This window comes from Arachis stenosperma, chromosome 5 (genome assembly GCF_014773155.1).
Source record: "Arachis stenosperma cultivar V10309 chromosome 5, arast.V10309.gnm1.PFL2, whole genome shotgun sequence".
Lineage (NCBI taxonomy): Eukaryota > Viridiplantae > Streptophyta > Magnoliopsida > Fabales > Fabaceae > Arachis > Arachis stenosperma.
Window position 1 is genome coordinate 129,811,761 of NC_080381.1, and position 26,119 is coordinate 129,837,879.

Below are 26,119 nucleotides of genomic sequence, written 5' to 3' on the forward strand. Positions count from 1 at the left end.
ATATATCCTTAAAACACCATGTAACTAAATTTTTTTTCAGTAGATTTGTTTACCATCTTTGTGGCATCATATCAAATTATGGCGGTGCCAGATCCTTTTTTTATTTGTCCTTTGTCTAAGACATGGATTGAATTAACCATATGAAATTTACAGTAGTATTGAATCGTGACATCTACCTCTGTCAGAAGGACTTAATTAAATATATTAAAGCAACTAGAAACTAGTATATGGTAGCAGTAGCACCTAGCTAGTGCTCACTTTTTGACTTTCGCAAACGAAAGCTTGAGCTATATATACAGAAGTTAAATTTGTCATATAGTTTGAGTATTTTTTGAGTATTGGATTAATTAGTTTTGAAATTGTATAATTAGTTTTATCAGCATAGATAAAATCTTTTGCTATTGTTTTATGGTTTAATTAGTCTTTCGAGTTACATTTGAAAAACATACGGAGAGATAGAAATTATGAAGCAGGCACAAAAAGACAGAGATTAAATTAAATTTATTTTGTATTTAGGATAAAATATATCATATTAAATTATATTTTAATATTTTATTTAATTTAAAATAAATATAAAAATAAAACAAACAAAATTATTTAAACACTTTTAATTTTTTATTAATTAAAAGAAATAAAAACAAAATAAAGGTCCCCTCTTTTTTTCTTCTCTCTCTCCATGAATCCACCACTCCCCAAATACCACTGCCTCCATGCTTTTCCCACTACGTCTCCGCACCCTCTCTCTACTCCAAGTCTTCAATATCTTCTTCAACCTCTCAAACCATAAAAAAGAAGCTTTGTTTCTTTCTCAATCCACTAAAATGGAGAACCAGTAGAAATATGGGCAGAACAACCCATAAAGTGAAACGGGGTTATTAGAACGATGGTGCGGTGGCTCCGACCAGATCCGGCAGCAGCAGCAATGGCGACAACGGTGACAAACAAGACAGAATAGCAGCGCGGGACAGAGCAGGAGCAACATAGCACTGGCAGTGGTAGCTCAGCGATGTCCTTCAAACCCAAAGGTGACAGCAGCAGCGGCAGTACCCACCGCCGTCGCCCTTGCGACCTCCAGTCCCTCTCTCCCTCCCTCGTCTCTCTTCTTATTCTCTCTCTCCATTCTGGTTCAACGGCAACCATGCCAGCAACGACGGCGATGGGAAACAACCGACTATAGAGACAGTGGCATCCCCCTAGTTATTCCATTCTCTTCTAGTCTGTCTCCAAAGTCGAAACTGGTCATGAGAATATTGAGTGCGAGTAGATTTGAAATTTTAAAAGATAAACTAAAATAATTTTAAAAATTACGATGTAAGAGTATTAGTTAAAATTTTTATTTTTTTGATGAGTAAGTGATATATATTTTTTTATTATTTATTTTTTATTATCTATTATTTTATTGTGTATTTAAAGTTATTAATGTTTTTTTTAAATTAATTTCAGTTTTTTTAAATTAAATTTTTAATATTCTTTAATTATATTATTACTCATTAAAATATAATAATTCTTTATAAAAATTATGAAAAATTAAAAATTGTTAACAACTTCTACTATATAATTTATATTTTACATATAAATTATTAAAAAATAAAAATAAAATATAAATAAAAATTAAAAAATAAATATTAAAAAAAAATTATTAACTCGTTATATTAAAATCAATAAATTAAATAAAAATATTAAAATAATTAAAATCATGACATATTAGTGTACGTATGAAATAATTTAAAAAATATAATAAGACGTATAGTTTAAAATTTGATAATATTAATTATAAAAATTTATTAATTATAGATATTATATATATGAAATTATGAATATTATAAGTGCAAAATTATAGATGTTATTAATATGAAATTATGGATGTTATGTATGAATTTATGAATGTTATGAGTAAATTTATCAATGGAATAAACTAATTTAAGAATTTGACATTTTTTTTAAATTCAATTATGATAAAATTTAAAAACATCTGAGTTAACTTTATAGTTACTTATGCAATAACTAATAATGATATATGTATGGATGTAATATCTAATAAATATGAATTTAATTTTTAGACATTAATTGTATGTAATTATGGATGTTATGTATATGAATCTATGAATGTTATGTGTATGAACTTAGTACAATATAATTATAAATGCACATAAAAATACAGAAAGAAAATTAAATCAGTTTATTACCATACCTCATCAAAACTAGTGTAGTTTTTCATATTCTCGAAAATTGGTTGACTGACAATAACCTTGTCGGGTGAGTCCGTCTGTTGTTCAAATTCTTCAACACCTTCTACTATAAGTACCGTATTAAGGTCAAATTCAAATATCATGCTATTTGCAATGATAAAGACGGCTTCTTATAAAATTACTTGGCCTATTCTAATTGTGCTTGCAATGGTATTAGAGTTGTAAATTTTGAATGAAAATAATTAAATTAATGTAACGACCCAAGTTTCAGTACGTCATGATCGTACCAAAAGTAACGCATTACAAACCTATTTTCTTTTATTATCTATTTAATATTGAGCCTTTACGTCGATATTGCGTTTCAGTTTTTAAGAAAATTCTAGAAAATTTTGTTTTAATTAATTAAAACCACATATCAAAGATCTTCAAGTAATAATAATCACATAATTACTAATAATAATAAATGCTATACGAATACATTCAGTATAAAACTCTAATACAATACTTATCCCTCTAGATAAAATAAAAACTAAAACAACAAGGATGAGAGAACTCTATAAAAGCAACAGAAATCATAAGTAAATCTACTAACCGTCCGCAGCTTCATTCTGAGTCTTCGAACTTGTGTCATTGAAAGGGTGGAAGATTTTGGGGTGAGAACAAACCATACGTTCTCAATAGGGAATGGAAATGCCATAAAAGTAATGAATGTAATACAAATAGTTAACTTACTCAATAAAACTATTTTGTTAAACCTTTGAAAATACTATCTTTATTTTTACTTTATTAATTAATTACCATCTTTAAATTTTCAAACTTAAAGTAAATTTCAATCACAACCTAAGTTCCCAATCACAGAGAAACAATAGTGCAAAAAATAAATCAACACGCAAACAAATTACAATAAGATAAATAGTACAATCACAGAGAAACAAGATAAACAAACACAATCAAATGCAAATATACAAATAACGATGATGCATGTTTAGTCATAGTACAGGCCATGAGCTCATGTGTCGGTTGCCTACCGCTCCCGACATTACCCGAGCACCAGTCCCAAATATGACTTTCCAGATGCATACAGTGTGCATATAAGTCTTACGGCCTGGCCGCATACATTGTGACTTTTAAATATATTGTAATATGCTTACATCTGGAAAACAGTTCTCAGTGTGTGAGTATTTCCACTATACATTTGGCACTAAAGTCCAAACAAGATCACATCTACTCTCCTGTGGCAGACAGCCTTTTAAAAATTTTTCTTTATCTTTGTCCTCTGCTCTCCTATGACAAAAATCCCTTTAGTTATCTTTCTTTCCTTTACTTTTCATTCTTCTTCTTTTCTTTCATATCATACACAATATAAATTATCTTTGATAAATAATAATTTATTTTAATATATAATTGAATAATTTTGAATAAAAATTTAAAATAACATTTGCATTCTCCTTTTAAAACTTAGTTTATAAAACCTTATTTTTAAATTTTTACTAATTACTTTCTAAATCACAAACTTTTTAATATTATATTTCTAATTTCAATATTTTATAAGATTATATTTAAACCTTCACTTATTTTTATATTTATAAAAATAATCTTAATTTTTAATAAAATATCTGTTTTACCCCTATTCTTTATTTAGTGTCCAAAAATATCCAAAAACTTATATAATTATAAATATAACCTCAGTCTTTTTATAAAAATAAAACTACACCTGTCAAAATAAAATTTCTAAACTGATTTATTGTCCTCCAAAAAAACCGAAATCCTGCTTCATTTGTTATCAAAATATTAACTTAAAATTTTATCCATTTTCAGGATTTTTTGGTTTTCAATTCTTTGTAATTTTTTAGTATAATCTCTTGGCCATTAAATCTCGCCAAAATTATCCAATTATGTACACAATAACACCCTCAATATTATCATTAAAAACACCGTCTTAGCTGTTTTCAGGGTGAACGAAACACAACCTCATTAAAATATCAATTTATCAACAAAATTTAACATGAAATGCAATCAAATTTCAATAACACTCAATCCATCAAACATCAGTTCACTTATCAAATATAATTTTATCGGTGAGAATTTACCAAATCTATCACCATTCGCAACCATAACTGAACAAATATTCATTATAACCAGCTAATAATAAAAAAATTTAGCATTTTTAAACAATCAAGAAATCAAACATATATTCATCAAATTCAGTCACAAATACAACTCAATCTTATCATTCACTCATTCCAAACAATTATAAATTATTTGCAAATACCCACTAAACTTCCATGACATTCATAATTTAAAACGGTTAATTTCAAAATAAAATCTCCTACCTCAGTTAGTCGAAACCTACAAAGGCAAAAGCATCTAAAGATCCTTTTCTCCTGGTCCAAATTCAACGATATCGAATCCGACCATTTACCGTAGCAGTGACAACCATAGAAGCACCGTACACAATAGTAACTCAACCCTGAAACATTAACGTCGTGTAAAACTCAAAGCTTATAACAGAACATATATTCACAAGCGGTAAGGGTTTCTAAACAGGGGTACTTACTGTAACAAAGAAAAAACGTGAAAACGGAACAGCAGTGACACTGGACAGCAAGGATATGATGTCGGTTCACCGCCAGCAGTAGCGAGCTCCACCGACGGCAATGGCGGCGAGAGCAACAGCGGCAGAAACGGTGGCGGAAACCACCCCGTGACGCCTTCTCTCTCTCTGCATACGTTCTGTCTCTCTCCTCGTGTCGTTCTCCCTCTCCTCTTTTGATAGATTGGCGTCGACGGCAGTGAGGGAAGCTTCGGTGGCGGCGCAACCAGGGGTGAACACGCAGCTTCGACGGTGACGATGGTTGTGATCCCAGCAGCGAGATGGCGCAGTAAATCCGAAATCAACTCACGATGGTGGCTTCTCTTCTTTTGCATTGCGAGCTTTCTCTCTTCCCTTGTCAACGACGACGACGCATGAATGGCAGCAGTGACGAGGCGGTTGGACGACGGCAGCAGCACGTCCCCTCCCTCTATCCTTCCTTTGCTCTCTGTTCTCCCTTCCCTCTTCTCCAATTGGTCCTTTCCACTTCTGTCTTTCCTTTCTTTCTTCATTTTTTTCTATAGGTGCGTATATGGGGCTTGCGGACGGTGAGTGGTGAGTGAGTAACGAGGGGAGGGTGAGCGTGGCTCACCAAGGAGTTGACAGGTTAGAGGGATACGTGTGTGTGAGTTAGGTAGGAAAGGTTAGGGTTAGTAAAAATAGCGTTTAAAATTGGAAATTTATTAGGATGTGAATAGAGTTTTAATTTAAAACCAGATTTAATCCAATATAATTAATTTTAAGAATACTTATTTATTTTTTAAATTACAATTTTAATTAAGCAAAATCCAAATCATTAATTTCAATTAATAAAAAATATCTAATTGTAATTGAAATAGTATAAATCTGGATTAGTTTAAAATTCGAAATCTCATAACTTTGGTTTATTTACTTTTTAGTAAAAGTAATTTTCTAAAATAAACCATATATATAAACATAAATAATTCATTATTTATTTTTTAAAAATCGGGTTCTTACAATTAACGGAAAAAAAACCCATATTAGGATAGTTTTTAGGTTTTGTATCTCCATTAAATGATGATAAATGACTTGACGGAGACAAAAAATCAATTACAATTAATTCATTTAATACAAATTATCATTACCATACTTTATAATTATTATTAGTCTTTATTGTATTCTTAAATATAAAAATAAAATTATAAAAAAATTAAGTGTTGATTATAAAAATGTCTAATAGTAAGGAATATAATATTATAATTAATATTATTAATAAGTGGGACCGATAAGAATATGATAAGTTGATTGATAGAAGAGTGAGATAAAAAATAAAACTGTTATTAAATTATATAAATGAAGTAAATTATAAAAATTTTTGGCTAATTATGATTAAAAATTTTTTGTTACCAAATTTTTTCTTTTAACAAATAAATGTCATTAAAGTTTTAGTCTTTATTTTTTAAGACTAATAAGCATGTTGCAAATCACTAGGTTTTTAAAAATATGAAAATTCACATATAGGAGGTGATAATGAATAGGATACTGTTTGGATCAAACCCTAATTTTACGTGTAGGTTGAGATTTTTATAAAAATTTAACTCTATTTTATTTGTGAGTTGAAAATATTCTACTTCTAATTCTATTCGTTTTTTATTTGCGGATATTCGATTCTACTTGCGAATTTCAAAAAAGATGCACATAACTTGATGATAATTTTAAATAGAATTGACTTTTATGTAAATAAAAATATTAAATTATCAATTAATAATTTTCTCTTAGTAGTTAAGGATTTTTATATAAGTATATAACACATATATATATAGGATGCAGGTGGTTGAGTTGAGTGAATGTTCAAGCCGTACCCTATCTTACTCACCGTAGATCAAATTGGTAACTTTATTAACCGAATTAGGTTGAATTGAGTATATGTAAGTAGGATGTATGTTGACATCCCTATTCACACAAGTGTTAATAAAGTATAATTTTAAATTAATTTGATATGTGTTATTGATATTTATATTTGTGTTTATTTATTGATTATAATCCGATCAACTAAAAATATTATTTAAAAAGATTATTTCATATTTGTTTGTATTTTATTTTATTTTATTTTATGAAAATTGGTATGTAAGTAAAAAAATGACTACATAGTGAAATTAGTAAAAATGTATTTAATTTAATATTCATAACTTTAGATAGATAATATTTATAATTTTATATTTATAATATTCATAATTATATATATATATATATAATATTCATAATTAATAGATTTTTTTTAATTAATATTACCAATTTCAAATTATGTCTTATTATATATTTAAAATTATTGTTTCCACACGTGTGCCAATATGTCATAATTTTAAATTATTTTAATATTTTTTATTGATATTTATATGTATGTTTAATTTATTTATTTATTTTAATCTTATAAGTAAATAATTATATTTAAAAATTTGTTTCGTAATTTTTTTATATTTTATTTTTTAGTTTATATTTTATAAACTCTATATATAAAAATATGTCTTGTATAAAAAAAGTTGTTATAACATTTATAATTTTATATTTATAACATCTATAATTTTAAACATAAATATCTATAATCAAAGAATTTAAACGAATTTGTTTATTATTTATTATTTATTCTTTATTTTGTAGGTACAAATTAACAATTTTTAGATGTTTCTAAATTTTAATAAATTGTGATTACTCGAATTTGAGATATTTAAATACTTTTATAAAATATATTGTGATGATTTGAGAATATTTTTTAGGGTTTATGATATAAAAATTTGGAATTTTCGTTTGTATGAAAAATTGTATAATTGTGGTTGTAATAATAAAAGATAGTTTTTTGGATTTGATTCGCATAAAATTTAAAATTAATTCTTTTTTTTCAAAGATAAATGTTATTTTATTAATATAAAATAAAAGTGTTTTCATAAGGAAGTACAAAAGAATTGGGTATTCCCATTTATCACTAACTGTGACTGAAAGACTAAGAGCTTAAAGAAGAGTAAAGTAAGAGTAAAGAAAATTAGCAGCATCTATCAGGTATGGCTCACGAGTTCACGCACTAAATTGTTGGCTTCTTTCACTATCTCTGGTGCCGGGCTTATTATCTTCTCAAAAACACACCGATCCCTCGCTTTCTAAATGCTCCAACACAGCGCCGCTATGAGGAGGGTCTTTTGTCTACCATCTAATTGAGCCGTTGCCTAGGATAAGACTCGTTGCCACCAATTGAAAAATGTCTCTTCTTCTCTCATCCATAGGTCAGGGGTTATTAAGCTTAGTCTCCATATTATTGAAGATAGGGGGCATTGGAACAAAGCATGAGAAATTGATTCAGCTTTCAACATGCATCTTGGACAAGTGGCAGGAGTGGATGCGAACTGGCTGTGGACTTGTTGCAACACTGGAAGCTTTTCATGAAGACTTTTCCATAGAAAAATCTTAATTTTATGTGGTAATTTCAACTCCCAAATGCTATTTCAGACTCTGTTGTGTATGTTCTGGGGCTTCAATGAAATAGGAGAATGAAAGAATCCATAAGCAATTTTGTATCCTGACCCAACTTCATATATACCAGATTTTGTCCAGCACCAATTAACTCCATCCTCCTCCTCTGTTGGTTTGATTGAAAAAATTTTATTGCATATATCAACTGAAAAAATCGACTCAATCAGATTTCTATTCCAACTTCTATCAGGATTTAGTAACGCACTAATGTAATACACTTGCAGATCTGGCGGGATTGTGAGTGGATTTTGAGGGACATTAAAGGGCACTGGCGGTGGGATCCAGGGGTCATGGAAGATGCGAACATTAGTGCTAGAGCTTATTTTCCATAACAAGCCTTTCTCGATCACCTTGCGCCCTTCAAGAACACTTCTCCAGCCCCACGACGGTACGCTTCCTATCTCTGCATGTAGGAAATATGTATATCTGAAATATTTAGCTTTGAGCATTCTTGATAGAGTAGAATTAGGGTATTTCATTAGACGCCAACATTGTTTTTCCAATAAAGCCAAGTTTTGCGCCCTTAGGTCCTTGATCCCCAGCCCGCCATCTTTCTTCGGTCTCGTCATTGTGTCCCATTTAATCTAAACCATTCTTCGTTCTGCGCCTTTTTGACCCCACCAGAATTGCGAGAGCATGCTATGAATCTCAGTCAACAGTGTGTCCGGGAGCTTGAAACAAGAGAGTGTATAAATTGGAATCGCCTCCCCCACCGCTCTCAATAGCGTGTGCCTACCACCTGATGACAATAGACTTCTTTTCCAACCCATAATCCTCTTCTGAACTTTATCCTTGATAGTTCCAAAGGTTGCTTTCTTTGATTTTTAAACTATAAAGGGCAGTCCCAGGTATTTGTCTTGTGCTCCGATATGTTCAATATTTAGTATCTGAGCAATTGCTAGTCTTGTGTTCTGAGGTGTATTGTGACTGAAAAAGATAGCTGACTTATTCAGATTGACTTTTTGCCCACTGAAACCCTCATAGATCTTTAGCAATTCTAGAATACTTTGGCTTGTATTAGGTGCGCTCTTGCAAAAAAGGATTGAATCATCAGCAAACAAAAGGTGATTAACTGTTTGGCATCTCCGATTAACTTGAACTCCTTGAATTAATCTGTTTTACTCTGCCTTGTGTAGCAAGAAGGAAAGCCTTTCTGCACAAAAAAGAAAGAGATATGGAGATAGGGGGTCACCCTGTCGGATGCCCCTATTTGGCCTAAAATAGCCAAAAGGTTGACCTTCCACAACGACAGAGTAAGAAATAGTCGTTACCAATTCCTTAGTCCAGTTAATCCATTTAGCATCAAAACCCAGCTTATCCATAATATACCATAAAAAATGCCATTCGATCCTATCATAAGCCTTGCTCATGTCTAGTTTAATAGCCATCTCATGTTCTGCCTCACTTCTCTTATTTTTCAAATAGTGCATACATTCGTGGGCAATTAGGATATTATCTGAAATGAGTCTACCTTTGAGAAACACACTCTGATTTGGGCTTATAATTTTATTCATAATACCTTGTAATCGATGCACCATAACTTTAGAAATAATTTTATACATAACTGAAGACAAGCTGATCGGTCGTACCTGAGTCATGTCATTGGCATCTGGCACCTTTGGAATCAAACAAATTTGAGTATGATTGAAGCTTTTTAGAATTATGCCACTGTGAAAGAAACTTCTTACTGCCTTAAAAACGTCACCTCCAACTATATCCCAGAAAAAGTGAAAAAACTTAGCTGTAAACCTGTCATCACCAGGAGCACTCTGAGCGTGAACACTAAATGTAGCTCTTTTGACCTCGTCCATAGTTACTGGCCTTTGGAGCCTACGGTTCATGGAAGCTGTAACCTTTGGCTCTAAATCCTCTAAGTATGGATTCGGATCAGCCGAACACGAAGAAGTAAAAATATCGCAAAAGTAGTCTTCAGCTATCTTTGTAATATCCTCCGGTTTCGATGCAATCTCATTGTCCCTCCCTACTAATCTCCAAATTCTGTTCCTTCGCATCCTTGATTGAAATTTCTGGTGAAAGAATCTAGTGTTCTGATCTCCTTCTTTTAGCCACTTGACTCTAGATTTTTCTCGCCAATAGCTCTCTTCTTTCAAATATGCCAGCTCCAACTTCTTCTCCAAACTGGTAACCTCCTCTCCCCCATTGATTCCAGCCACCCGCAACTCCTCTAGTTTAGCTTGAAGGTCCTCAATTTCTTTTCGAGAGTTTGCTTTGTGAGTTTTCTGCCATTGAACTAATCTATGTCTACAAACTTTCAACTTTTGGGCTAAGGAGAACATAGCTGAGCTTACAACTTTCATTCTCCATACTTCACTGACAATTCTCTTGACATTCTCTTCTCCACACTAACGTTCCTGGTATTTAAACCGCCTTTTACTATGCCAGGATTGAGGTTCGGTTTCCATCAAAAGTGGAGCATGATCCGAGCCTGACTCTGTGAGCCTGTGCACCACTGCATTCGGAAACTTCAACTTTCATTCCATCCCAACTAAATAGCGGTCAAGCCTCTCCTTCACCAAATCCTCTCATTGTCTTCGATTTGTCCACGTGAAAGGGTGCCCCACCATTCCAATATCCACTAATTCGTTACTGTCAATAAAATTAGTGAATGTTGCAATGGTGGTTGCTGATTTTTGGCCTCCACCCTCCTTTTCCGCTTGGCTTGTTATAGCATTAAAATCGCCTGCTATTACCACTTTTTCTTCCAAGTGTTGGCTCATTGTTGTAAGCTCCTCAAACTGTAAAGATCGAATTTGTTCCGAACAACTCAAATGGACACCAATGAACGCCCATACCTCACTGCTTCCGACTTCCTTAATTTCGGTTGCCACAAAGAATTCTCTATTGCTAATAATTTGAACACTGATGCTGTCCTTCCAAGCTAGCACAAGTCCTCCTGCCACTCCTGCCGGGTTAACAATATGCCAGTTTTCGTAGCCGCATACCCGAAGTTTTGCTTTCACTTGTCAAGATTGGTTCTTTGTTTCACTTATAAACACAATCTCGGGGGAGTGGGATTTACAGATCCCTTTTAAGGTGTGAATTGTCAGGGGTCTCCCCAAACCCCGACAATTCCAAACTATGGTTCTCATGGCGCCTTGGGTGCCATTTGTAGGGTGGCACCCTCCACCATCTCTTCAACTGCATTTTCATCCTCTATTCTTGCTTTCTTTGTAGATCCTTCAGCTATACCACTCATCAACCTTTTTTGGGTTCACTTTTAGTATCTGACTCTGCAGCACCTTGTCTGGCTAACCTTTTCCACTTTCTACCTTTCTCTGTGGTGATACACTGCCCAATAGCGAATTGCATAAGCTGCCCTTCATCCTCCTTGGTATTGGACTGACCAGCTATGATAACCTCCATGCATTCTGTTCTAGAATTGGCTGATTGAGGTGACTCAGGTGCTGCCCTATTATCAGTGTCTTGTGGTTTCAAACTTTGTTTCTCTTCTTGCATTGACATCCCTGCAAATTCTTCCAATAAGCAGTTTAAGACCGGTTTTTTCTTATGTTGAGTGGCCTTATTCTGGTTTTGGGTTGAGTTGTTGAATGCTCTTTCTCCTTCAGAGTATATTCGCGTTCCCACTTGGCTGGCTTTAACCCATCCGCCAATGTCATCCTCTTTTACCATATCACTCTCTGTGTCTTTCAGCAGATCATGGCAGTTTTTCACCTCGTGCCCCAATTTTGCGCAATAGGTACAGAACTTTCCAAGTCTCTCATAGCGCAGTGCCACTTCTACCTCCTTTTTATTAGGTCCTGCCACTATTAACTGATCTCTCACTTGCCTGGCAGCATCAATATTGATTTTGGTCTTCACAATCCTAGTTTCTCTGCCTCGCATATGAAATTTACCTACCTCCAACACTATGCCCAATTTTTCTCCTAATTTACGTCCAACTTCGAGGGTTTTAAACGATTCTGGCAAACCCCAAAATTGAACCCAAACTGAAAAATTGGAAATAATCTCTTCATCACAGTTCTGATCTTCCTTCCATCTCTTGACATGGAGCACATAATCTTTGAATAGCCATAGAGAACCACGTTCAACACGCAAGACATCTACTTCTTTATTAAAAAAGAATTGGAAGGAATTATCCCCTTTATCACTCACGCTAAATTCTTCTGGGTTTCTCCATATAGCCTTTAAAGCATTCCCCATGGTTCCAATTGAGAAGGTTTTGGAAGTAAAGAGTCTGCCATAGAGACTATTGGAGCAAGCGTTAATACCTTCTGATATGTCTGCCTCTTCTAGTAGAATCACATTCCTACCTCCTTTTCAGTTGTCTTCCTCGGTCCAATCTTCATCCCTCGTTGTCTCAGCCATGCAGATTACGGAGACTTGTATTGAGATTTAATTGACGTTGACAATATAGCCTTGACGGTAATAGGAACTCCGTTAAAAAACCCTAACAGAGCACTAAGAAACTCTAACAGAGCACTATTCTTTATTATCTTTTAAATTTTAATATAATTTTTTACATCAAATTATAATATAATTCACATATAATTAATTTACATCAAATTATAACATAATTTTTTACTATCTTCTAAATTTCTAATTTTAATAAAATTATTTAAAATAATATCTGTTAATAAATTTATTTTTATTTTAATAAATAAATCACATAATTTTAGCATATATATAAAAGTGTAAAATAAAATAAAAAAATTAATTACAAAAAGAAGAATAAAAAATAAAAATAAAAAATGTATTTTAAAATTATATAATTGTAAATTTTTATAGTACTAATCACTTTTTTATTATAAAAAAAACCTTTGGCACGACAAACGGGCCCGTGCCACTTCGCCAAAACTCGCGGGTTTGGCAGGTTTTTCATTAATAGCTTTATCCCTATCCACTTTCGAGCCACGCTTATACCGAGTAAAAACTGGGCTGTTAACATTACATTACCTTGATACCTTATTATAAGCTAGCATGTGAAAATATCTAAATTTCTAAGACTCCAACCATTATTTGACATGTTAAAATTCACTTAAAAAAATATAACAAGAACCAACTACTCTTCTCTAAAATTAAAGCATAACCATCATCAATACCAATATTGTCTAATAACACCAAATATTTAAATCAATACAAATAACACAATATTATGCATTAGTCTAAAATCTTATGCATTTTAAACATAAAACATTAACTTATAGTCTTATAATAACTAATAACACAAAATATTAAGGTTTACAATACTAAAATTCCACATAAGAATAGCCATCATCTATCACTAATAACACAAAATATTAATTGTGTATGATGATTGGGCCACCGGGCCGAGTTCGGGTGACTCGAGCCATGGCCCGGACCCGACCCAAAATAATGACCGGGTCTATTTTTTAGACCCTTACCCGACCTTAGACTTGATAAAATCATACCAAAATAGCCACTAAAGTGTTCGAAACCGGACCGGGTCTTCAGATCGAGCCGGGCCATGCACCACCCTACTTACAGTCCTTACCTTTTCTTTGCCTCTGGCCCAAATTCACAATTTAAATACGTATTCCACAAACCAATAATCATTATCCAATTCATCAAATTTCTCAACACACCAAACATGCTTATTCACACAATCTCAACACAATCTTTAATTTCCACAACATATCAACTATATAGATAAATACCAACCAATTTTACAATCCAAACCTAATCCTAGGGGCATCTAGTCTAGGATTTCATACTACATTATACGGTAATTAAATAAAACTAAAATCGTACTTCTTGGAAGTTAAAATCAAGCTCTCAACTTGTAAAGTTTCACCAAATCTTAGCTCTAAGCTCAAGTATCAACACTCCCACAAGTATTATCCAAGTTCCAAAAGGGTACCCAACAATCTAATACACACAATTTCATATATACTTCAACTTAGGGTTTATAAAATTCATGAATCACAAGGATTTGAAGATTCTTTACCTTAAACCATGAAATTAGTTGATGAAATTCACCAATGACTCATACTAAAGCACTCTTAAATAACCAAAACCACAAAATTTCTTAAAAACCAAAGTCAAACTTGAAATTTAGGGAAAAAACAAAAACTAGGCACGAGTTTCAAAATTTCTTATCACAATACCTAAATAAACTTGAAGAGCTCATCAAGAGCGACGCGTGGCTGCAAACGGCTCGTTGATTGGAGATTCGTAGAGGGAATTTGGATCTTCCAAATTTTAGATTTTTTACTTTAGAGAATAAAGTTAGATATCTCACCATTGAATATTTTCTCTTTCATATTTTCTTTTGGTCCCAGTGTCCTACTTATGAAATAAATGATGATAGATCATACTTTACTCTCTAAAGTGAGATTCAAAATTTAGAGGATCCAAATCCCCATAGAGAAAGATACGGTGATTTAAAATTTTGAAAGTTAAGGTTTTTCTCTTCTTACCTCTCTTCTTCACATTTTCAGCATTAAAGGGAGAAATGAGTGCGTGGTGGCTGAAATGACCATTAATTATGACTTACATATGCTGGGCTTGGGTCCAACTTGAGCCCGGTTCACATATGGTTCGTTTGGCCAAATTTTGTGGCAAAACCTTTAAAATTAGCATTTTAATGTGTGTTTAATTATTTTTATCATCTCAATTACCCATTTTAACTTTTTAACCTTTTTAATAAAAATTAATTTTCTCAATTGTAGTACTAGATAGATCTTAGTCAGTACTGACGGTCAAAATTCTATTTCGCGTTTTTATGCAAAAAGCTATGTTTTTCGACTCAGAAAAAATCACTGAGTCCAATTATCATATCGAAACGGTCAAATTATAATGGTTACATTTTCTAACCATTTTCGTCCATATTTAATTAATTACTTAATTACTTACGGTTTGACCGAATTTTGCACCTTGGTTGAATTTAGAGCTTCTTAGGAGTGGACATCGGACTTGGAGCTGGGCTTTGATGAATTTTGAATCCTTGGGAGTTGGAAAATCACTTGAAGTTTGGATCCGAAGTTGGGCGCACAACGATAATGTGTGAAAGTTGGGTGGTGCTAGGCGCCACTTCTCAAAATTGGGTACTAGCCCATTTTGGCCTTCCCAAGTCATGAAGGTGCTGGGCTTGGATGGAGGGAGTTGGCTGCCCAATTGGGCATTGGGCTTGGAAGACAGGGCATCGGGCTTGGAGGCAAGGAGTTGGGCGCCTGTTCCTGGCATTGGGCTTCCCTATGCTGGTGCTGGGTTGGCCTCCTGAAGCCTGGTGCTAGCTTTGTGTTTCTTCTCCTAGGAGGCTTGTGTTTTCTTGTTTTAATTTTTTTATCCTGATTAGTTGAAAATAAATCGTGAAAACACAATCATTCTAAAACAACTCTAAACATATGATTAGTTATAAAAACTTCACTAAAAACATAAGAACTTTGATTTAAACCTAAGAAAACTATTCAAAAAGAAACCTAAAAACAACTAAAGATACCTTGGCATCATAACACCAAACTTAAAACTTTACTTGTCCTCAAATAAAGAAAGAGTAAAGAGATTTTATCTTAGCAAAAAGAATTGAAGAGTTGATAAACTAAAGTCCAAATAAAAGTGAGGTTTACTATAATCTCTATGATTACATGCAGACTTTTCTTTCTTTGATGAATCTTGAATACTTAAGAATCAAGAATATTCAATTCAAAAACTCAATTCTAGAATGTATTATGAGAATCTTCTTAGAATTGTATGACCTTGAAAGGAGTTACTTAACAATTTAACCAGGAAATATGTTTGAAGTCTTTGACTCTAAGTATTTTGTCTCAACGAAGCTCTTAATAGGTTTTCGATCGATAATCTCAGGCCAGTTGGCCCAAGTTATCATGCGATAAAGCACCCACCAAGCCTCTCCTCGACACAATCACACTACAAGTACATAACTAAGAAATTATTCATCCAAATATAGATACCTAGAGCCTTTGGACTTTAAATGCTTTGTCTCAAGGCAACTCTTAATATGAATTTTCAATCGATAATCCCGAGCCAGTTGGCCCAAGTTATCGGATGGTGAGGCATTTCTCGAATTTACTTACCCAAGCATCTTCTTGACACACAGGCATCATAGGTACATAACTGTACTCTAATCATTGATACTCAAAACCTTATTGCTTTTGGATTTTTCGATATTTTGATATTTCTCTTTTGAACTACGTCAAGGAGTTAGATGTTTGGATTCTCATAATATTTCTCCAGAGCCTTTGTCTTTGGAGATTCTATCTCTTTTTTCTCAAGATTCATTCATATACTTTGAATCTATGAGATATAACCAAACTTTTAAGAACCACCACTTTCATTTGAACTTCCTTTTTACTATTGAAATTCTTTTCATTCAGAAGAACTCCTCTTACACAAGTAAAGTACTGAAAAACAAGTACAAAGAAAATACAAGAAAACAAAAAAAATAGAAGCAGAAAACATGATGCAAAGGAAAAGAAAGAAAGAAAGGAAAAAGAAAAAAAAGAAGAAAAAGAAAAAAAAACAACTAACCTCCAAAAAAGAAAAATCAGATTACCAAGTTCATTTTTCATCTTAATACCTTTCTCATCCTTTGTCTCGACTTCCACCTCCGGAGTCCGAGGACTTTTTGTGTGTGTTCTTCTACCATTCAGAGGCCTTTGTTTTCCCATTAATTACGAATACCAAACTTATAGATTTGTCAGAATCTTAAGTATAAATGTTTTAAGTTATATGAAGAGACATTTGCATTGATGGATGATGAGCGAAATATTGGGAAGATGACATTTAATCATAGTCGTGGTTGAAACAGAAAAAATTATGCATGCAAAATTTTAAAAAACTAGTTTTTGAATTTGAATTTAAAACTCCATGAAGTAAAACTATGAATGAAGATACTTGAAAATCAACGTAAGCGAGAAAGAATACTTTGAAGGCGCCTGGCTTTAATCTTTGGCACCAAGCTCCAGGTGAACTTCCTTCATGGGCGCTTGGCCTAAAGGAATGGCACTGTGCGCTAGCTTCCCTGGGAATGGAATCCTCTATTAGCGTTAGGCGCCCAAGCGTGGTGCTGGGCGTCACCCCTTGGGAGTTGACTTTCTCCATTTTCTTTATTGGTGTCGGGTCTCAAGCTTTTTGTTTCTTCACAGTTTTTAAAATTAACTAAAGAAAAACAAAAAATGGAGAAATAAGTAAAAGATACTAAAGGATTAGGTTGCCTCCCAACAAGCGTTCTTTTAACGTCATTAGCTTAACTAGTGATGCTTTCTAGGATGGGAGTTGTGTCAATTTTTGTCGATCCACTTCTTCTCCAAGATATGGCTTCAATCTCTGTCCGTTGACTACGAACCTTCTCCCAGTGCTTTTCTCTATTATTTCAATATGTCCATATGGAGACATTTTACTTATTGTAAATGGTCTAAACCACCTTGTTTTCAACTTTTCGGAAAATAGCTTCAACCGTGAGTTGAATAACAAGACTTTTTGTCCTAGTTCAAAGTCTTTTGAGAGGATTTTCTTGTCATACTATCTTTTTTACTATAAGAAAATCACAATTTTGTTATGCTTTTAAAGCGTGGCCAAAAATCCGAAAAGCGTAGCGATAACTTTTGCCATGCTTTTTTAGCTATCAACATGCCACACTTTTGTCGATCTATTAACATGCTTTATTTTTTGCCACATATTTATTGATTGTCACGCTTAAAAGTGTGGCCATATGTATAACCCTATAGCCATGCTTTTAAAGTGTGGTAATAGCTGAAGATATGACTACACTTTTAAAGCGTGCCAATAGCTAAAGATATGGCTAGGCTTTAGAAGCGCGTCAATAGCCATAGATATGGCTACACTTTTTGAGCTTGGCCGTTGATGACTACAATACCATGTGACCACTCTTTTTAAGCATGGCTATAAGTTTGTTTAGTAACCTATTGTTCTCCTTTTTTTTTTTTTCTAATAAAAACCTTGCAAAATTCATATATAATCTTAAATCATAGTTTGAAAGAGTAAACTTGTTCAGTAACCAACCTAACATATATAAACTTGTCACTAAAAAAATAGACTTTGATCATGACAACATTCTAACAAAATACCAAAAGTCCGAGTCATAAACAAGTTTATATATGAATTCTTATTATTCCTAATATCTGATTTACAATTCTAACAACTATCACATATTTACTTCAATTCTTTTACATACTTCGTTACAAAATATCAAACTTCATGATTCGTGTAATCTTCCTCTGGCTTTCTTACTAGCATATTCCTTCCCCGGTAAGCCCACCCGGAGTCTGATGTTTTCCTTCGCTTCTGGGCAAGTTATCCTCTTTTATACTCACATCTTCGAGCAAAAATGGTATAGAAATTTGTATTCCAGTAATAGTCATCTCACTACTTGTTCTTCCATCAACTTTATCTCCCACAAGACACAAAACTCTCCCATCATTGTTGTCAAGTAGCTCATACAATATAATGCCCTGTATCTGGACTATAAAAGACATAACTCCATCAAGTTCATTTAATATCCTCACCCCTTTACTCACTGCATCACTTTACTCATTTTTACTTTATTAAACAAAAACCATTGGTTCACAAGGGACTTAGTTTGTTTTCATGCACTCTCATAAGATATAGTCATAACCTGAAAAATCTTTTGATTTATACTACTCCATACAATACACACAACAACAAATAATACAACAATCCACTTCTGATCTTTCTCATTCATTGTACTTCTTGTTCTAACCAATTCTCAAACCATATGTCCTACCTAATTAACATTTTCCTAGGTTCAGCTAACCCTCATAACTTATAAGGAATTCCCGAAGCCTTGCCATAATATGCACATGATTCCTCGCCCTGATTTATGATATGCCTCCTTACTAGCTTGTGTTTAATATTCACTACAACAGTTATCACAAAGTGTGACAATATTTCAACTATAGGTGGAACCAACCCTTGTCATATCCCATTAAAGATACGTTTTTGTTCTGGTACTCCATGCATTCTTCCTTTTGCTGTATCCATAAATGGTTTTATCAAGTATTTACCATCAGAGTCAAAAGTCCATACAACTGTATTTCTAGTACTATCACACCAAAAAAACACACTCCAATAACTTTGTAACTCTCCTACCATCATTCTCTACCTATCAATTTTGTATAGTTACACTTTGTCAACTCGTCTTTTCAATAAAATAGTAAAAATGTTATGTTTTTTACTTAATATTATTTATTTATGGTTATATATTACTATGTTTTATAGAATTATACTTATGGGGCTATTTGCCCAAAATCATATAAATATGCTGATTTTTTTTAAATATTTAAACAAAAATTAATTCATGTCCTGAAAAGGTAAACGAATAAATAGAAAATAAAAATCAAATTAGCAAAATCAAAATCTTTCTCTTCATACGTGTTATCAATTTATAGGTTTTAAATAAAAATACCGTCCATTTTTTTTGCCTTAATGGTTATAAAAAGAAAACTCTACAATTTCTCCTCTTTCTATATATAGAGTTTCATGTAAATTTAAACAATGTTCCGTATTTTTCTATAACTTTGTTACAAATTTAGCTTGTGGTCTTGCCTTGTTTTACTATAATCGTTCATGACCTTGTCATATTTATTACCATGTACACTGTTCAACATTTGCAAGAGCTTTTGCATATTTTGCAAAATAGTTCTTCCCAATTCGCTAAGGTATTGGCTTTGCTTTAGCGAAATTGGTATCGAAAAGCCAAACCCTTTGGCCATAAATCAATAAAACAATATTATGGCAAAGGTGTACAACTTGTTCCTTTCTTTGTGTTTGGCTGCCATAATACCAGCCTTCCAAGCCAATATCTTAGATAATACTACATATGCGAAACAACATATCAACTTGGTTGATAATGAATACTGGAAAGAAAGGGCAACAATTGCTAGGAAGCTTAGCGAAGAAGCATATTTTCCTGATCCACATGCACTTTCTAGAAACTTCTCCTCTATTATTATTGAGTGAGTATTCTCAAATTATTACATATTCAATTTCGTGTGGACAAGTTTTTTCATAAATACAAATTTAATGACATGTCGTTTATCACCTCAAAACTATTTCGATTCATCTTCTTAGTATTTTTTATACAAATTCATTTTCTAACATAGCATTTTTGTCGTTTCACAAATTCTAACATAACATATATCAGATTCACAACAATTAACATTTTTTTTCCTTTCACAAGTTTAACATAACATAACATATTAATTCGAGAATATATGATTATTAGTATATCTATTATAAGATAATAAAATAACTAATGTCTATGATATTTTTCGCGAAAAAACAGAGACATAGCTGGTAGCAAGCATGTAAGAAGGAACTTGAATGGTCAAAGGGCAGGAGTTGCATGTGAGGCAACCAATAACATTGACAGATGTTGGAGGTGTGACCCCAATTGGGCAGATAATCGCCAAAAACTTGTAAATTGTGTTCAAGGTTTTGGAAGAAATACTACTGGAGGAAAGGGAGGTCCAATCTACATTGTTACTAGTCCTGCTGACAATGACATGGTTAATCCAAAACCCGGTACCCTTCGCCATGCAGTCACAAGAGATGGACCTTTGTGGATTATCTTTGCTCATAGCATGAATATTAGACTCAACCAAGAGCTCATGGTTTCTAGTAACAAGACTATTGATGGAAGAGGAGTTGATATCTACATTACTAAGGGTGCAGGCATCACTCTCCAATACGTCAATAATGTCATCATCCATGGAATCAAGATTCATGACATTGTTCCCGGTACCGGTGGACTTATTAGGGATTCTGAGAGCCATTTTGGGTTTAGGACACGCAGTGATGGTGATGGAATCTCCATCTTTGGTGCCAGCAATATTTGGATTGACCATGTTTCCATGAGGAAATGCTCCGATGGACTTATTGACGCCATTATGGGATCTACGGCCATTACCATCTCTAATAGTCATTTCACGGATCATAATGACGTAAGTAATTACTTTCAAGTGTTTAACATTTTTTTATTTTAAAATCAAGTCAATTAAATAGTTCTTTTGATACTTATAAAATATTCTTGAATGAAAATTATCCTAAAATAAAGAATTATTTTGTCCTTTGTTGACTTATTTCAGTGATTCTATTTTGTTTTATTTGTGATGTAGGTGATGCTCTTTGGTGCCAATGACCAACACACAATTGATAAGGTGATGCAAATCACCCTAGTTTTCAACCACTTTGGCAAGAGATTAATCCAAAGAATGCCAAGGTGCAGATTTGGATTTGTTCATGTTGTCAACAATGATTATACTCATTGGGAAATGTATGCCATTGGTGGTAGCAGCAAACCTACGATTATCAGTGAAGGAAATCGGTTCGTGGCTCCTGATAATAACAATGCTAAAGAGGTATGTGACATTTAATTAACATGTTTAAAGGCAATAAAAAAGTCTACGTGAATGAATTTTTTTCATTAACATACTAATAAATGATGAAGGTCACGAAGAGAGTAACCAATGATGATTGGAAGAATTGGCAATGGAGATCAATCAACGATGAGTTTGTTAATGGAGCATTCTTCGTACAATCTGGACCTGAACTAGTAAAGAGGCCATTCTCAAGCAAGGACATGATTGTAGGAAAGGATGGTTCATACGTGCAAAGACTTACTTCCTTTGCTGGCTCCCTTAAATGTAGAGTTGGTCAACCTTGCTAGTCATTCATCCTTATCTCTACTTGAACAATTTTCTACCTGATGCACACACAAATTGAGTTTTGGCAAACAAGTGAAAAGGAAAAGGGCAAAAGGTGTAGCGATATATGCAACATGCTATTCTACTAAATGTGTGATCATTTTTCTTGTTCAGTAGCCCATAGGATTAAAATTGAAAAAAAAAGTTGGAAATTATTGTAAAATTATTTAATTTTGTCTTTTTGGACTTTGAGTTGAAATTCAATCATATTTTTTGCAGCCTAGGCAAGGGATATTGAAATATATCACATTGCTTATTTTTTATTTAGAAGTTAAGGATCATTTGGTAATTTATTTTTTAATTTGGTTATTAAAATATATTCGTACAATATGATATAACCAACCTTATGAAGATTGGAGAAGTTAATATGGTATAAAGATTAAATGTTAAAAATAGATAATGTCATCTCTAATACGAAGATAGAAGTTTTACAAGTAATAAATAACTATGATTAAGAATTTAATTCCTGATTGTATTATATGAGTTTGGTTTGAATAACCTAAACAATGAAATAATGGATTTTTAGTTCTTATTCAAAGAGTAACTCAATTTCATATTTAAAACTGACAGGAACTCAAATTCTGTAAATAATTTACGAAACTTTAAAGCGCACTCGTACCTACCTTAACTAAGTGAGAAAGTGCCAATCCCTTTATTGCAGTGATCCCAATTTTCTTTCTTTCCATTTTGACCTCACCTATTTTTCGACCTCCGAAATTATAGAAGGGTACTAAAGAGGTGAAAGAAACTCATTGTTTGAGTTAGTTTGCATATAAACTTTGAAGTTTGCTACAATGCAACCCCTCAACTTTCTTTTTTTTTTTAATTCAAAGCCTCTATTCATATATAGGGTGTATCTTTCCAATCAAAACATTTTGCACTATACATATTGAAGAAATACACGCCTAGCTATCTCAAATGTCCCAAATATGATTTAAAAGGATCATAACAAGTTTCCCACTTAACCCAATGAAGAACGAGCCTTAAACCTTTTGATTCAGTTTGGTTCTTGATTTGTTCAAACGAAATTGACCCTTTACCACCCTTCTATGGTCAAGTATAAATCTTATTTTTCTAAGTTTGAGGGCACATATTTCGAGAAAATCCTCAAAAGTTAGAGCTATTGGAGCCTATAAATATTTTTATATATTAGTTATTTTATTTAAGTTTATTATTATGTATGGATTTGTATTAGGATTAAATATGATTTTGATCTCTATAATTTAGGTCGAAATTTTTTTTTATTCTCAACTTTTTTCTACATACAAAATTGTCCCTAAAATTCAATAAAATTTAAATTTTTTTAATAGATTAATTTTTTAAAAGACAAAAATATCTCCTCTCTCTTCTCATCAGCATCTCACCCACTACCACTCCATCACTATCTTCATCACCCCACCTACTACCATCCCATCGCCATCTATTCATGAATCCAATAAAAAAATCCAACCTTCAACAACAACCTCAAATAAATCAAAACCAAAATAATAATTCATCACCAAAACCATCATCATTAACAAGAAACAAGAAAACCATCATCATCGTTAAAACTCAGAATCATTAACAAAACTCGGAACTAAAATTCTTCTTCTTCCATTAACAAAATTCGATCCAATTATAATAATCAGAAATTTTTAAATTCATCTTCAATTAAAAGAACAAAAAATCCATAAATCTAATTACTAAAAATAGTCAATAAAACTCAGATGAATTGCTTGTGACTCCCTTCGATAGAGCTGAAGGTTTTGATCCTGTTGAAAACCCTTATTGCAGATTTGGCACACAAATTTGTTCGTCGCCAATAGGGTCTTTAGACACAGAGCAATCACCTCAACATCTGGATATGTAAAGTGAAGGTTATACATATATTTTAAGAAAAAAATTATAATAAAATCAGAAGAAAGAAGAAAATAAAAATGACGTTTTTTTTCAATTTTTGTTTGTACCTGGCACTCCTGGAAGGTTACGTTTTTTCTTGGTGGCTGATTTTAAAGGTACTATCTAATTGCCAGAGGAAGAGACACGGTTGGAAGATGCGAGGAACACGACAACCACAACCACCTCCCCGACGACAACGAGGAACATGAGGGCGAAGGCCAGGCGTGTCGCGGTTAGGTGAGGGCCAATTGCAGCGAGGCTAGGGAGCAAGTCGCGGCGAGACTGGAGTGCAAGTCATGCCGTTGGGAGGGCGAGGGCCAAAAGACGGTGACGGCGAGGTGCGGTGAGGGTGACAGCGAGGCTCTCTCTCTCTCTCTCTCTCTCTCTCTCTCTCTCTCTCTCTCTCTCTCTCTCTCTCTCTCTCTCTCTCTCTCTCTGAGTTTTTGCTTCTCTCTCTAAGTTTCTGCTTTTTTCTCTTTGTGATGGAGATAATGATATTGAACAGGGTATAATTGTCTGAAAGACGATTCTAAAACTACGTTAAACCTTAGGAACGATTTTGTATGCAAAAAAGATTGAAGATGAAAAATTTTTTTGGCTTAAACCATAAGAACCAAAATTATACTTAACCCTTTGTATTATTTGTACTCATGTTATTTTTTATTTTATAGAATTATCATTGCTTCTTATTTATCCATACATAAATAGCTTTTAGTGCTCTTATTTTCTTCTTGATTTTATTATCCACTTGCGTGTAGGATATCTAATTAGAGAGCTGAAAATAATATTCTTTCTTTTGCATTACATGGAGTTTTATCTCATGTTGAATTCAAGAAAAATGGGAGAGAATTTTTTCATCTAAGATTCTTCATATTATTCTCACAGAATTTGATATTTTGTTGAATAATTTGGTGAAGGTAACAAAATGAGTAACCACTAGAGATTGGAAATCATGTCCATGGAGATCAATCGGTGACAAATTTGAGAATGGAGCATTTTTTTGTGGAATCTGGACCTACAATGGCAGAAAAGTCATTTTCAAGCAAGGATATGATTACTGCAAAGCCTTGTTCATATGTGCAGAGACTTACTCGCTTTGCTGTCTCCTTTAAATGTAGAGTTACGTTGGTGAAGCTTGCTAACCAATCATCCTTGTCTCTACCAAAAGAATTCTCTAACTGATGCATGTATAAATTGAGCTTTGGCAAATGAGATAAAAAAGAAAGGGGGGCGTGGATTGATTATTTATTTTTTTCTGCAAGTTAAGTGAGGAGGGTTGTTGAAATATATCATTTTTTTTATTTGAAATTATGTATAACTAGGTTTAGATCCGCGTATTGCACGGAATCATTTTTTTGACCCAATAACAATGAAAGACCATCTGACAGACCCTTTTAGGTGTAAGTCATTGAAGACTTTATACGTACATTTCTACTAAGTTACATCTCTACGTACCAAGTGAACTTTCTTTTCATCAAGTCCATGTTGTACTTCCAACTACTCTAGACATATGTCTTTTGTCGATGTCGCTTTGTTCTTCCTCTTTGCCTTATAATTAGTAGTTCAACTTTTGGCCATAATAAACTAATTAGTAAAATGAAAATATACGTACAACAAAGACTTTTAACTGCAATAATGATGATTGCTTAGCCTAAAAAGACTCGAAAAAAGAATATCTAAAGTTCTTAGATCTTATAATATGAATGAATGCTTAGCTTGAGAAAATTTGCGGAAAGATTATCGAAAAATCTTAGACGGATGGATCTGATTTGTGGTTATTTGAGAATGTTAATAAAAAAATATCTTGTAACAATACTTTACATAGTGAAAATCTCAACTATTATTTGGATTGGGCATAGACAAGTCTCGGCCAAACCAGTATATATATCTTGGTGTACTTTCTTCTAAACCCATGTCTTTACTTTCCGAGTCTTTCTTTGTTTTGAACACACATGAGAAATCAGGTTTTAATAAACAATTAACTTAAGGTTATCTTTAAATTAATTCTAACTTAAAATTTCTCTGTCTCACAAGCCAGAAAGCTTATTAAGCATTCTTGGTTTTCGTTTATTTCATAAGAAGTTTTAAAACACAATTTAAACTTAAGTCATTTCAATTAGCATTAAAGCCCATTTTGTAAGGAGTTAAGCTTCTTAATAATGATTGTTGAGACAAAGATCCACAATGGCTAAGTCCTCAAGTCATGTTGATTAAGGTTTATCTTAGGCCACCTATGTTTGATGGTGGCAACGATCCATATGAAGCACCAA

General features: G+C 33.0%; 1 protein-coding gene and 1 long non-coding RNA gene across 2 annotated transcripts; one reads left to right on the forward strand and one right to left on the reverse strand.

Moving 5' to 3' along the window:
• The first annotated feature begins 19,998 nt into the window (after window positions 1–19,998).
• LOC130983161 (probable pectate lyase 3) lies at window positions 19,999–21,934 on the forward strand. Its single transcript, XM_057907346.1, has 4 exons — window positions 19,999–20,222; window positions 20,552–21,209; window positions 21,384–21,626; window positions 21,716–21,934. The coding sequence occupies exons 1-4, from the start codon at window positions 19,999–20,001 to the stop codon at window positions 21,932–21,934; spliced, it is 1,344 nt and encodes a 447-aa protein (XP_057763329.1).
• A 1,646-nt stretch (window positions 21,935–23,580) lies between these two features.
• LOC130979735 (uncharacterized) lies at window positions 23,581–25,137 on the reverse strand. The gene is made up of 3 exons (XR_009086720.1): window positions 24,941–25,137; window positions 23,918–24,864; window positions 23,581–23,808 (listed from the first exon to the last, which is right to left on the reverse strand). It is a non-coding gene; the product is annotated as an uncharacterized LOC130979735 (long non-coding RNA).
• Window positions 25,138–26,119: the final 982 nt, after the last annotated feature.

Coding starts and splice junctions, on each gene's coding strand:
- LOC130983161 (XM_057907346.1), top strand. CDS start 19,999: ATGGCAAAGGTGTACAACTTGTTCCTTTCTTTGTGTTTGGCTGCCATA. Junction 20,223..20,551: donor TTCTCCTCTATTATTATTGA/GTGAGTATTCTC, acceptor GCGAAAAAACAG/AGACATAGCTGGTAGCAAGC. Junction 21,627..21,715: donor ATAATAACAATGCTAAAGAG/GTATGTGACATT, acceptor TAAATGATGAAG/GTCACGAAGAGAGTAACCAA.